The following is a 14896-nucleotide window of genomic DNA, read 5'->3' as shown; positions in this document are numbered from 1 at the left end:
CTGGAGTTATGGGTTCTGAGGTGGTCAGGGTTGTGGGTTTTGGGGTTTTAGGTTCTGAGATGGTCCAGTTTGTGGGTTCTGAAGTGGTCAGGGTTGAGGGTTCTGGGGTGATCCGGGTTGTGGTGGATTCAGTAGTGGGTTTTTGAGTCGTGTAGAATGTAGATTCTGTGGAGGTTGGGGATGTGGTCTGTTTCTTAGTGGACTCTTGGGTTGGAGGCAAGTAGGGCATTTGGTTGTCTACAGAAACAGAAAATTCTTCATAGTGTAAGGCCCAGTGGGTTGTATGGGCTTTGGTGTTGGTAGAGAACCTGACCACAGCCCTTGTAGCAGGCACCGTATCACCCTTATGGTTCTCTTCTTCGTAATTATCATAGTCGCCTGGGTCATCCCCATGACTGAGGGGGGAGCAGCCCTCCCCTGAGTAGGCAAAGACGGATGTGTCGGGTATATTGACGCATTGAACACTCTCCACTTTGGGGGTCATGGCCTTGACGTCCACACCCTCCTTCCATATGTAGACATTGTTGGCATTGTCCTGCAGCCAGTGACTGAAATAGAGGAGGTTGCAGTCACAGAACCAGGGGTTGTTGTGGAGAAAAACAAAAGGCAGGAGGAGGTCCCCAAAGAAGCCCTTTGGTATTGTTTTCAGCCAGTTCCCTTGGAGGTAGACGGTGTCTAGCTCCTCCAACCCATCCAGGAACCCAAGGGGAAGGTCCTCCAACTTATTGTCAGCCAGATTAAGCTTCCTCAGTCGGGTTGTTGGTGCCAGGAGCTGGCGAGGCAGAGTCTTCAGCTTATTGCCACACAGGTAGAGCTCATGGAGTTGGCTCAGGCCATCCAGGGCATTAGGAGACAATGAGTCCAGCTTGTTGAAGGAGACATCCAGGGTAACGAGTGCTGGCAATGCCTGTCCTAGCAAGGGCAGGCTTTTCAAATTATTATGAGGCATTTCCAGGGTCTCCAGCAATGGCAGCTTCCCATCAGCCTGCAGGTTGGTCAGCTTGCTGTCACCCAGGTGCAGCTGAATGAGGTGAGTCAGACGCACCAGGGGCGCTGTGGAAAAAGTGCCCAAGGAGTTCTTACTCAGGCGGAGGATGTTTGTGTCTGCTGGTAAGTCTGGAGGCAGCGCCTTCAGTCCCAGATTATCACAGTTCACTTCCACCTGGCTGGCCACTTTGGTGACCTCACAGGTGGACTGGAGGTGTGAAGGGCCTGGCAGGAGGAGCAGCAAGAGGAGGAGAGGCATGGGGACCTGTGGGCAAGGGGAGCTTGAGTGGATTCCCAACTGGCCCCCAGCACATTCCCCCTGGCTCTAGCCCTCACTGAAGCCTCCAGGATCTTTTCCAGAAACTCGGCTCCCCCACCTCCCATCCTCTCCACTCCCCTCTCCTACCCTTGCCCCCCAAAGCCTAAACTGCTAGCTCAAGGTCCTTAGCTCTTATCCCTCCTTCAGAACCCTTCTTCCCCTAACCCCAACCCCAGCTTACGGGTAGGCAGAAAAACCTCCGAGGGCACAGAACTTCTTCCAGGGTGTGACTCGGTCCTTCTTTCTTCCAACTCCACGGAGGGCCTGGTCAGAGGCAGGAAGGGGATGGGGATGGGGAGGAAATGGCACCCTGATAGGGATTCCTGTGACCCAGTGAACAGTCTCCCTCCCGGACACTGGCCCTTATCATCCCTTTCCACAACTTTCCCCCAAGGCCTCCTTTGGGCTCTACTTTCTCCCACTTTCTTTCTATACTAGGGAAATTGGGAGTGGACTCCTACAACCACCAGCCTCATCCAGCTTTTAGGAATCTTCCAGCTGTCATTCTCACTTCCCCTTCACAGTGACATTCTTAGAGTTGCCTAATTTTAACCCTCACCTCCCTCTGCCTTCTCACCTGACTTTAGGCTGGTTTCTTACCCACAACCCTCCATTGGTTCAATTCTTGCCAAGGTTACCAGTGCCTCCCACCCCTCTACGTCCACTGGACACTTTTCTATTATGATCTTGTTTTCTGCAGCCTGCTCACATGTGGCCACACCCACCTTGGGACTCATGACACTAATTTTCCTGGTTTTCCTCTTACATCTCTGGCTGGCCCTTCTCAATTTTCTTTGTGGATTCCTCTTCCTCTACCCTTCATGAAAATTAACCTGCCCCCAGATTGTGGTTCTTTGGCCTTCTTCTTTTCTTATGCTACATAAACACCTGAGATTATCTTCATCTATTTTCTTGTTTTCAATCATCATCCATACTCTATTGACTCAAATCTTTAGCTCTGACCCTTCCTGAGACCCAAACACATGTGCTTCACTGACTTTTGGATGTCCCAAAAGCACTAAAATATGTTCATAACTGAGCTCATTGTCTCTCTTCCAAGTAGCTTACTTACTCTCCTGTGTTGCCCAACAACCTGGTGAATGATACCATCATCTAGTCATTAATCTAGCCATTCAGTCAATACAAACAAAATCCCTGACAGATATCCTTAACTCCTCCCTTCCCTAATCCCCACATCAAACCTGTCACCAATTCCCACTGATTTTACCTCCTAATCTCTCTCATATGCACTCCTTTCCATTCCCACTACCACCATTCCTAGTCCAGGCTGCCACCTTCTCTCTACTGCTTCACTCTACTACTTCTCGTCTTGTTTCCCAGCTTTCTGACTTCCTTTCTTCCCATTGGAGTGGTCTTTCAGAACTTCAGATTTGCTTAAATTCTTCTACTGCTTGAGTCTATGGCCATGCCACCCTGAATGTGCCTGATCTCTTCTGATCTCAGAAGCTATGCAGGGTGGGGCCCGGTTAGTACTTGGATGGGAGACCACCTAGGAAGATCAGGTGCTGTAAGCATTTAAAAAAGTAATAATAATAATAAATAAGTAAATTTTTCTACTGCTTGAAATGCATCAGTGCCTCTTTATAGCCCTCAGGAGGAAGTCTAAGATCCTAATATGGCCTTTAGAGTCCTGTGTGATCTGACCTTTGCCTACCTGTCCAGCCCCATCTCTTAACACTCCACCCTTCACTCTAGATCATTCTTTCTTGTGCCTGGACTCTCTTCTTATCCCTTATCCCCTTCTGCATAACTCTTACTTATTTAGAAATTTCCAGTACAGAATTTCCTTCTCTAGAAAGCCTTTTAGGATTTCCTAACACCAGGTTAGGTGCTTGTTTCAGAGATTCAGCCACCACATCTGTTGGTCCACTGTCCCTTCTAGTGATGAAAATCTGCCTCCTACTGACCCCCAGAAAGGGCACCATGCAACCACATAAGCTGCCTGGCTCTATCTGCTCACTACTGGTGACTGGACAAGGGTGGACACTTGAGTCAGATGCAATTAATCCGTAGACTTGCCATTTATATAATTTTCCAGCTGCAAAAGTAATTGAAAAGGTGGAAAAAGTGAGGCAGCAAGTAGCAGGAAATAAGGTGGAAAGTTGTATGGAGAGAGGCCATGATATGGAATAAAGGCACTGAAGCTGTTAATATTTTGCTGCATTGGTATCAGGGTTTTTAGTTGTAAGAAACAGAAAGTGTTCTGGCTAATATAGGCTGAAAAGGAATTTATTAAAAACACATTGGTTACTTCACAGACTTGTAAGTGATGGCTAGACAACCAGACTTAGAACTACATAGCTAGGACTAGTGCCCAAAACCAAGCTGCAGAACCTGTCTGGTGAGCTAAACTCTGCTGTAAGAGCAGGTCACTGAAGCTTGTACCACTCCAGCTGCTGAGCCAGGAACTCAGTATTATTGCAAACTCCCTACTGCAGAGTGAGAATGCTGCACCACCCCCACTCCTTTGTGATACTAGCACCTGATTCAAAGTCTAGGTGTGCGTCTGATTGGTCCTGTGCCTATGACCCAGCTGCAAAGGAATCCAGGTAAGCAAATGTCTGCTATTTTCAGCTTCTGTAATAGGAGCCAAATTGTTCTTCTCCAAAGATTCATAAGTTGAAGGATTCTGTAGACATAGGAAAGAGATTCATATGCTTGGGTACCTACTGAAATGATCCTATGTTTTTTTCCTTCACATGTCAATGTCCTGAATTTTTTCTAATTTTGCATCATTGAATGTTTGGGATGAACCCTACTTGGCCTTTATGAATTAGTCTTTTAATATAATTCTAGGTTGGTTTGCTCACATTTTACTTAGTTAGAAATAATATTTTCTAAGTTAGAAAATAGAAGTGGCCTGGGTGATGTCAGCATCATGGCTGAGTAAGTGACTTCATTGTTTCTCCACTTAAACTTACAAGTCAGACAACTATAATTCAATAAAGGATCCCTTGCTCAATACACAAACACACCTGAAAGGTCCATGTATCAGAATATCTAAAGGTTGGTGTATTGGAATGAGTAGGGGAAGTGGAGTGAGTAGGGGAAGTGGAACGAGTAGGGATGGTAGCTGCTGATACAGTTCAGCACCCACAGTGACAGTGACAGCAGAGGAAAAGTCAGGCTACAGCCCTCACACTGTGGCCTGCCATGTAAGAGGGGCAGAAACAATTTCTCTCCAGAAAAATTTCCTTTGCCCTCTCCCCATGGTGGCAGAGCCAGGTAGAGGTGGCTAGAAAGTTTAAAATAACACAGTGGTGCTGATAAGCATACTGGAAGGGGATACAGAGCCGTGAGGTTGCAAACTTACATCTCATGCCCACACTCCTCAGCAGAGCCTGATAAAGGAAACTGAGATGTCCCAAGCAGCATAGCAAAAAGAAAGTACCCTAACTATCAACCTGCTGAATTGTTGAGAACAAAACAGTATCTAAACAAGAAAAGAGTTCATTACCTAAAATATGCAGTCAGAAAAATAATCCATCAAATACCATAAACAACCAAAGTAACTTGGGAGCACAAAAAGGAAATAAAAAGTTTCCAGAAACCAAACTCCAAGTCATGGAAGATGGTGATTTAAATGACAGAGAATTCAAGATTGCAATTATGAAGAAACTCAATGAAATACAGGAAAATAAAGAAAAGCAGTTCAATAAGCTCAAGAATAAAATCAAATAAAAGGAGTACCTTACCAAAAAGATTGAAACTATAAAAAAGAACCAAAAAGAAACTCTGAAGCTGAAGAACTCAATAAAGGAGATGACTCCACTAGAAAGTAATGAAAATAGACCAGACCAGATGGAAGAAAGAATTAGCAAGCTTTAAGTTAGAAACTTAGAAGTCTACGGCCATGCTACCCTGAACAAGCCCAATCCTGTCTGATCTTGGAAGCTAAGCAGGGCCAGGCCTGGTTAGTACTTGGATGGGAGACCACCCAGCAAGACCAGGTGCTGTAGGAGTAAAAACAAACAAACAAACAAACATAAATAAACAAATAAATAAATAAGGGATTGTAAGCTGACAAGGTCCTTGCAATCTGTGAGGTCAACCAAGGGTTGCCTCACCTAAAAAATAAAAATAAAAAAATAAAAGAGTAAACAAAGGAAAAATAATAGAAAAACCCCAAACCAAAATAGCAGACAGATCACAAGGGAAAAAAACAATGGAGATATAGAGCGACCAGGAAACAAAAGGTAAAATGGCTGTATTAAGTCCCCATATGTCAATAATCACCCTAAATGCAAATGTACTGAACTCACCAATCGGAATGCACAGAGTAGTGGGGTGGATTAAAAAACAAAACCAAACTATATATTGCCTGCAGGAGATTAATCTCGGCTCCAAAGACAAACATAGGCTCTAGGTGAAGGAGCGGAAGATGATACCTCAAGCAAATGACATCCAGAGAAAAGTAGGCATAGTAGTAATTATATCAGACAAAATTGATTTCAAGATAAAAAAGGTAACAAGAGACAAAGATGGACATTTCATAATAATAAAGAGGACAACTCATCAAGCTGACATAGCAGTTATCAATATATATGCACTCAAACTGAGAGCACTAAAATATATAAAGTAATTACTAACAGAAGTAAAGAGAGAAAAAGACAAAAATATAAATATAGTAGGAGACCTGAATACCCCATTGACAGCAATGGATAGATTATCCAGACAGAAAGTCAATTAAATATTGGCCTTAAATGACACATTAGATAAAATGGACTTAATTGATATTGATAGAGCTTTCAATCTCAAAACTATAGAATACACATTCTTCTCAAGTGCACATGGAACATTCTCAATGATAAACCATATGTTGGGCACAAAACTAGTCTTTATAAATTTAAGAAGATTGAAATCATACCAAACATTTTCTGACCACATTGTTATGAAACTGGAAATTAAGAAGAAAGTCGAATGCCTCGAATATGTGAAGATTAAACAACATGCTAATGAAAAACTATTGGGTCAAAGAAGAAATAAAAGACCTAAAAATACATAAAGGCAAATGAATATGAAAATATGATATACCAACATTTTTGGGGTGTAGCAAAAACAGTAGTAAGAGGTAAGTTTATAGCATTAAGGCCTACCTCAAGAATCAAGAAAAATCTCAAACTATCTAACATCGCACCTACAAGAACTAGAAAAGAAGAACAAAAAAAACCCCTCAAAGTTAGCAGAAGTAAGAAAATAATAAAAATCAAAGTAGAAATAAATGAAAGAACAAAAAGACAATAGAAAAAATGAAACAAAGAGCTGGTTCTTTGAAAAGAAAAACAAAATTGACAAATCTCTGGCTAGACTCACTAAAGAAAAAGAGCAAAGACACATAAATAAGAAATGAAAGAGGAGAAGTTACAGCAGATACCACAGAAATACATAGGATTGTACAAGAATATTATAAGGCCATACACCACCAGATTTGATAACCTAGAAGAAATGGACAAATTCTTAGATATATACAATCTACCTAGACTAAACCATGAAGAATTAGAAAACCTAAATAGACCAATCACTAGTAAGGAAATTGAAACAATAATTAAAAATCTCTCAAAAAACAAAAGTCCAGAAATAGAGATTTCAGTGGTGAATTCTACCAAATAGTCAAAGAAGACAATACCAATCCCTTTCAACCTATTCCAAAAAAACTGAAGAGGAAGGAATACTTCTTAACTCATTTTATGAGGCCAAATTTACCCTGATATCAAAACCAGGTAAAGACAACACAAACACACACACAAATTGTAGGCCAATATCTCTGATGAACATAGATGCAAAAATCCTAAATAAAATACTAGCAAATCCAGTACAACAATATGTTAAAAGGATCATACATCATGATTAAGTGGGGTTCATTTTATGATACAAGGATGGTTCAACATCCACAAGTCAATCCATGTGATATGGCACATTAACAAAATAGAAGGTAAAAATTATAAGGTAATATCAATAGATGCAGAAAAAGCATTTGACAAGATACAAAATCCATTTATGATAAAAACACTCAATAAAATGAGTATGGAAGTTAAGTAACTTAACATAATAAATGACATATGTGGCAAACCCTCAGCTAACATCATATACTCAATGGTGAAAAACTGAAAGCTTTTCCTCTAAGATCAGGAACAAGACAAGAATGCCCACTCTCACCACTGTTATTCAACATAGTAACTGGAAGTCCTACCCAGAAAAATTAGACAAGAAAAAGAAATAAAAAGCATCCAAATTGTGAATGAAGTAAAACTGTTGCTACTTGCAGATGACACAATTCTATATATAGAAAACTGTAAAGACTCCACCAAAAAACTATAACGAACAATAAACATACAGTAAAGTTGCAGAATACAAGATCAATATACAAAAATCCATTGCATTCCTGTATACCAACAATGAAACATCAGAAAGAGAAATGAAGAAAACAATCCCACTTACGATCGCAACATAATGGATAAAATAGGAATAAACTTAACAAAGAAGGTGAGGAACTTGTATACTGAAAACTACATTGTTGACATTATTGAAAGAAATTGAAAAAGACAAAGAAATTGAAAGATATTTCATGTTTATGGATTGGAAGAATTAACATTGTTAAAATGGTCATATTACCTAAAGCAATATACAGATTTAATGCAATCACTATCAAAATCCCAATGGAGTTTTTCAAAGAAATAGAACAACAACAATAAAAAACCCTCAAATTTGTATGGACTATAAAAGATTTCAAACAGCCAAACAATCCTGGGGGCAGGGTGGGAAGAACAAAGCCAGAGGTATTACACTCCCTGACTTCAAACTACACTGCAAAACAATAGTTATTAAAACAGTATGGTATTGGCAGAAAAACAGAAATACAAACTAATGGAATAGAATTGAGAGCCCATAGATATAGAGAATAAATACAAAGATATTAGAGAATAACCTGATGGTTGCCAAAGGGGAGGGGGTGGAGGGATGGGGGAAAAGTATTTTTTTTAATTTTTAAAAAGAATTGAGAGCCCAGAAATAAACTCACACATATATGGGTAACTAATTTTCAACAGAGGAGCCAAAAACATACAATGGAAAAAGGAAAGTCTCTTCAATAAATAGTGCTGGGAATCTGAAGAGCCACAGGCAAAAGAATGAAATTAGACTGCTATCTGACGCCATACACAAAAATTAGCTCGAAATGGATTAAAGATTTGAATATAAGACCTGAAACAATAAAACACATAGAAGAAAACATAGAAACTAAACTTGTGGCTATTGGCCTTAAAGGGGGTTTTGCGAACTTGACCCCAAAAGCAAAGGAAATAAAAGCAAAAATAAATGAATGGAACTACATCAAACTAAAAAGTTTCTATATAACAAAAGAAACATCAACAAAACAAAAAGGCAACCAACCAAATAGGAGAAGATATTTGTAAAAGATACCTCTGATAAGGAGCTAATATCCAAAATATGTAAAGAACTCGTACAACTCAACAGCAACAAAGCAGTCCAATTAAAAAAGTGGGCAGAGGACCTGAATAGATACTTTCAAGGAAGACATATAGATAGGCAACAAATATATGAAATATATGCTCAACATCAGTAGTTATAACGGAAGTGCCAGTCAAAACCACAATCAGATATTACCTCACACCTGTTGGAATGGTTATTCTCAATAAGACAAAAAATAAGAAGTGTCAGATAGAGTGTGGAGAATGTAAATTTGTGCAGCCACTATAGAAAACAATATGGAGATTTCTCAAAAAATTAAGACTAGAGCTACCATATGACCCAGAATCTGTCTTCTGAGTATCTACCTGAAAAATTAGAAAACACTTATTTGTAAATATATATATGTACCCCTATGTTAATTGCAGCATTATTTACAATAGGCGAGACATGGAAACAACCTAAGAGTCCTTTGATTGATGATTAGATAAAGAAAATGTGGTTCATATACACAATGAAATACTACTTGGCCATAAAAAAGATAAGACATTGCCATTTGTGACAATATGGATGGATCTTAAGAGTATTTGCTAAGTGAAATAAGTCAGATGCAAAAGGACAAGAAGTATATAATTTTACTCATGTGGGATATAAAACAGAAAGCAACAAATGAACAAATGAAATAAACAAAAAACAAAATCATAGATACAGATGACAGAATGGTGGTTACTAGGGTGGGGAGAAAATGCAGTGAGTAAAGGGGGTCAAATATATAAAGGTAGTGGGCATACAATAGAATATAGATGTCATATTATAAAGATGTACACCTGAAACTTATATAATGTTATTATTAACCAGCCACCACAATAAATTTAATTTAAAAAGTACAGAGGCTTATATATAAGGCCCCCCCCCATAAAAAAAAAAAAAAAAAAATCATAGGTTTCTTTTGTGGGGCTTTGTCTTTTTCTGTTTGTTTCATTTTGTTATGTCATCTGAGTTATAGTGACCTTATAAAATAAGTTGGAAATTTTTGTAGTCTCTAGAAAAGTTAAGAGATCTTAGGGATTTTCTGCTTTATGAAGCTTTGGTAGAATTCACCTATAAAACCATCTGGACCTGATGCCTTTGTGAGATAGCTCCTTGAATATATTTCTAATTCCTACTCTAATTATTACTCTGTTGGGGTTTCTATATCTTGAGTCAATTTTAGTCACTGATATTTCTAATAAAATACCTATTTCATATAGCTGTTCAAATTTATTATTGCAAGTTTGAAATTTTATACTTTTATCATTTGTTAAAATCTCCAAAGCTGTAGTTATGAACACTAGTATTGTTTATTTGTATTTTCTATTCCTTCCTCAATCCCTTACACCCTTTCTTTTTTCATCAGACTTGCCAAAGATTAGTCTATTTTATTGGACCAAAGAACCAAATTTATTAGTTTTTCTAGTCAATTGCTGTGTATTTTTTCTATTTCATGATGAATGTCTACTTATATCTTTAATAATTCCTCATACTTTGAGCTTATTTTTATGTTCTCTTTCTACCTTCTTGAATTGAAATTTTAGTTCACTTATTTTCAATCTTGCTTTTCAGGTAAATCCATTTAAATTATACTTTTTATTTGAGTATTACTTTGTTCCATCTTACATATTTATTTTATCATTAATATTGTTGTTGAACCCATTCACTGAGCTTTAATTTCAGCTATTATATTTTTCAGTTCTAAAATTTCCGTTTGGTTCTTCTTTAGGTCTATTTCTTTGCCGAAGCTTTCTATGTTTTTTCATTTGTTTCAAGCACATTCATAATTTCTTGTTAAAGTATTTTTATCACGGCTGCTTGAAAATATTTTTCAAAGAATTCTAACATTTCTGTCCTTTGGGTGTTGGCAGCTCTTGTCTTTTTTCATTCAGTTTGAGATCTTCCCAGTTCTTGGTATGATGGATGATTTTTGATGGAAACATTCTGTATTATTTTATGAGTCTCTGGATCTTATTTAAACCTCTGTTTTACCAGGCTTTCTCTGACACCGCCCTGGCAGGAAAGGGGGAGGTACTGTCTTTTTACCACCAGTTGGAGGTAGAAGTTCAGTTCCCCACTAGGCCTCTGTTGACGTTTGATTGCGGGAGGGGCTTCTCCTTAATGCTGGGTGAGGGAGAGAGTTCTAGTTCCTTATATGGTCTCCACTGCCACCTCAGTGATGGCCTCATTAGTACTATAATGAGTGAAAGTTCTGACTCTTCAGTAGGCCTCCTCTGACACTTACCCCAGCAGGGAGTGTGAAGGATGCACCATGACCACCAATCTAGGATGGAAGTCCAGGCTCCCTCATGGTCTCCACTAACCTTGTAGTGTAGGCGGCCTCATTACCAGCTGGCTGGGGGAAAAGTCCCCACTCTCTACTTGACCTTGGAAACCACCCTGGAGGAGATGCTGAGGTGTCTCATTATATCCTGGGGAGGGTAGAATTCTAGGCTCACCACTTGGCCTTTACTGGTGTGGGTGTGGGTGAAGCCAGTTTTTCTGTGGTATTTGGCTGGAACAGAGAGGTTATTTTCTAAGTTTTCTGTCTTGTTAGGGCTACCCCTTTCCTGGTCCTTTGGTGAGAGAGAGAAGGCTTTTCTTGGGTCTCTTTTTCATCTGTGGCTTGGTGTTTCCAGGCTGCTGAATTCACCTTCAAAACTGGGACATATGAGGCAAAAGGAAAACTCAAGGAACATCATGCTGTTCCTCGGGTCCCGAGGTCCCTAGCTTTTTCGACTTCTTTCCATCTTTTATGTTCTTATGTTTGCTTCATCTATCATGTCCAGAGTTTTAGTTGTACTTGGCTGATGGAATAGGGAAAAGTACATCTACTCCATCTTCTCAAAAACAGAAATCTCTCAGGTGGATTTTGCTACTTTTTTATTACAAACTTCTGAATTTATTGCAGTTGTCAATAAACATCCCATGTATGTTGTGATGGTTAATTTTATGTATCAACTTGGCTCAGACTCATCACTTATTAACACTTTGTCTCATTTGCTTTATTGTTTTCCCTTTCTCAAGTATTTTTCCTGAACCACTTGAAATTGGAGACGTAATGTCTCTTTACCACTAATATATCAATGTGTGTTTCCTAAAAACAGGAACTTTTTTAATATATCTGTAGTATATATCTGTAGTTATTAATTTCAGGAAATTTAATATTGATACAATACTATTATCCATTTCACAGTTCATATTCCAATTTTTCCATTTGTCTTCAAAATATCCTTTATAAGCTGTTTTATTTTTCCCAGTCCAGGGTCCAATCCAGGACCATATCTCTAGTTTCCATTAGTTCCTTAACCTGTCTTTATTTTTTATGACTTTGACATTTTAGAAAACTACAATCCAGTAATTATGTAGAATATCCCTCAATTATATAGAATTTCCCTCAATTTGTCTGATGTTTCTCATGATTGAATTTAGGTTACATTTTTCTGACAGGAATATTACATAAGTGATGTATCTTTCTCAGTGCATCATATCAGGAAATACATTATGTCAATTTGACCCATTACCAGTGATGTTAAATTTGGTAAGTTGGCTCAGGTGAAATCCACCATGTTTATCCACTGTCAAGATTCTATTTTTGCTTTTGTAACTAAGGATTTTGCTGGGAGATACTTTGATACTATGTAAATATCCTGTTCTTAATTAAATTTTGGCCCAGAAGTTGCAGCATCTATTGATGATTCTTGCCTCAATCAATGATTGAGTTTGAAAAACTTTCTTTCTTTCTTTCTTTTTGGTGATTTAAGTTTATTCCTTTTTCCTTATAACCAAAAGAACTCAACAAAAAACAAAAATTAAAATCAGAAGTAGAGTTTCATGGAACTGATTCTGAGTGTCAGCAAGTGGAATGGAATGTTTCTATTCAGTGTTTGCATGGCAGAGCTACTAATGAAGCTGTCCCCTGGGGTCTCGTGGACTCTAAGCATGAGCACTATGTCACTGGTAGATTTGATGGCTCTAGCTCTGGATCAGTTCCAAGAGGGAAATTGTACTTTGAGATCTCTAGACTTAATTAGTTACTGTACTGTAAGTAAGTTCCTACAAGTCTGCCAAAGCTATTATGATACATTGTTTTAAGTCTGTCTACTCCTCTAGATGGCAAGCTTCTGGACAGCAGGCACTCAGAAACATAGTTCATGCTCTAAGGCAACAGTCCCCAACCTTTTTGGCACCAGGGACAGGTTTAATGGAAGACAATTTTTCTACAGACCGGGTTAGAAGGGATGGTTTCGGGATAATTCAAGCGCATTACATTTATTGTGCATTTTATTTCTATTATTACATTGTAATACATAATGAAATAATTATATAATTCACCATACTGCAGAATCAGTGGGAACCCTGAGCTTGTTTTACTGCAACTAGATGGTCCCATCTGGGGGTGATGGGAAACAGTGACACCTGACGTGTGTTGTTTATGTTCAGTCTACTCTATAATTTCATACCACGGTAACTCATTAATCCTAACAATTGTGCCTCAATATCCTCTGCTATTTTGTCAATTCATCTAGCTATGGTGCTGGCCGAAAGAGGAACATGTGCTACCTTTTGAACTGCAGCGTCTCTTAAAAGTTAACAACAAATATCCTTAGCAGCAGGCAGGATCAACTCTTCTCCGATAGTAAAGGGCTTTTTAGCTTTAGCAATGTGGTTAGCGACTAGGAATGATGCTCTCAGTGCGGACACATTTGATGAAGTGGTGGTCTTCAATAGTTGCTTCTGTTCTTCATGTTCATGTTTTTCTTCTTTCGAAAAACTCCAAAGACTTGTCTTTTAATGAAGGGTGTTTGGTTTCCATGTGGTGAAGCAGTTTTGAAGGTTTCATGGCTTCGTTGTAGCCAGTAACCACATACTGTACAAAGTGGGCTTGGAGAACGTGAATCACCTGTTGCAATGAACCCATAATTTAAGTAGGACTCTTGCTATTTTAAATGCAGCTTTCTTTTTGTTGGCAGTCTTAGAGTCTTCTGCTGCCTTTCCCCCTTTTCAAAGAAGCTCTCTAGTGATGTTACTTTTCACTCATTTTGGCTAGGGTTAGCTTGTGGGCTTACCAAAACTGAGACAAGTGCGCAGAGCGTGAACCCTATTGTGAACTGCACATGTGAGGGATATAGGATATATGCTCCTTATGAGAACCTAATACCTGATGACCTGAGGTGGAGCTAAGGCGGTGATGCTAGCACTGGCGAGTGGCTGCAAATACAGATGAAGCTTCAATCCATCGCTCACCTGCTGCTCACCTCCTGCTCACCTCCTGCTGTGCAGCCCAATTCCAAAGGGCCACTGATGTTAGTAGTCCGTGACCCAGGGATTGGGAACCCCTGCTCTAAGAGATAGAAATTGCTGCATGGACCGAGGGAGAAATGACCACATTAAATAAGACACCTCCTTTGGCTTCTCTCTATGTGTCTCAAGTCTTGCTCTCATATGCTTCCCCTAGTGTCTTATTATTGTCTTAACAATGATCTTGCCAAAATACTACCTGCATATTTGCTGAAAAGATGCTCCCCCTGCTCCCTTGTTAAACAACGCCACTCCAGCCATGTTTCTGCAGGGATCATGTTCACTGTTGTGCATTTTGTTCATTGTTGTCGTGCCAGTGGTTGGTATGGTGTTTAATGAATATTTCTTAAATAAATGAAGGAATATGAACAGAGTAGTTGAACAATAGAGGGGTAGGGTCTGTGATGTCTTTTGTTGAGCAGAAATTCTTAAATTTTAATGTTCTCAAATTCATCAATATTTCATTTTACGGTTTGTGGTTTGAGTATCTTATTTACGAAAATTCCACCCCAGGGTCAAAAAAATACTCTCTGTTAGACTTATAGTTTTACCTTTTGTTTTAAAGTCTTTAATTCATCTGGAGTTTACATTTGTATATGGTGTGAGGTAGGGATACAGCTTTATTTCCTTTGTCTCTTTGGCAGCTACTTACCCTATTTACTACTCTAACCTGTTCCCACTGACAACATCATGAACTTTATCCTATATCAAGTATGCACCTGGGCTGTTTCTGCACTCTCTATTCAGTTTCCTTCATTTGTCAGTTACTAAACAGTGCCAATTGTGTTTGTGTGTATGTGTGTGTGTGTGTTA

General features: G+C 39.0%; 2 protein-coding genes and 2 pseudogenes across 2 annotated transcripts in view; 2 read left to right on the top strand and 2 right to left on the bottom strand.

The window, feature by feature from the left end:
• LOC120607940 (platelet glycoprotein Ib alpha chain-like) overlaps positions 1 to 2796 on the bottom strand; it is a 4478-nt gene extending 1682 nt beyond the window's left edge. Inside the window, exon 1 of the mRNA XM_039869785.1 lies at positions 1866 to 2796. The gene's annotated coding sequence lies outside the window, so the exon portion shown is untranslated. The remainder of the gene's footprint in view (positions 1 to 1865) is intronic.
• On the bottom strand, positions 2 to 1879 carry LOC120607939 (platelet glycoprotein Ib alpha chain-like; the record flags this gene model as incomplete). Its single annotated transcript, XM_039869784.1, has 2 exons — positions 1488 to 1879; positions 2 to 1252 (listed from the first exon to the last, which is right to left on the bottom strand). A coding segment is annotated over exon 2 (1245 nt), but the record flags the coding sequence as incomplete, so codon positions are not given.
• LOC120608002 (uncharacterized) lies at positions 2723 to 2841 on the top strand (annotated as a pseudogene).
• Positions 2842 to 5170: 2329 nt separating this feature from the next.
• LOC120608018 (uncharacterized) lies at positions 5171 to 5289 on the top strand (annotated as a pseudogene).
• Positions 5290 to 14896: the final 9607 nt, after the last annotated feature.

The sequence above is a fragment of the Pteropus medius genome, unplaced genomic scaffold (assembly GCF_902729225.1).
Source record: "Pteropus medius unplaced genomic scaffold, Ma_sr-lr_union100, whole genome shotgun sequence".
In the NCBI taxonomy this organism is placed as follows: domain Eukaryota; kingdom Metazoa; phylum Chordata; class Mammalia; order Chiroptera; family Pteropodidae; genus Pteropus; species Pteropus medius.
This window is presented reverse-complemented; position numbering and strand designations above follow the sequence as displayed.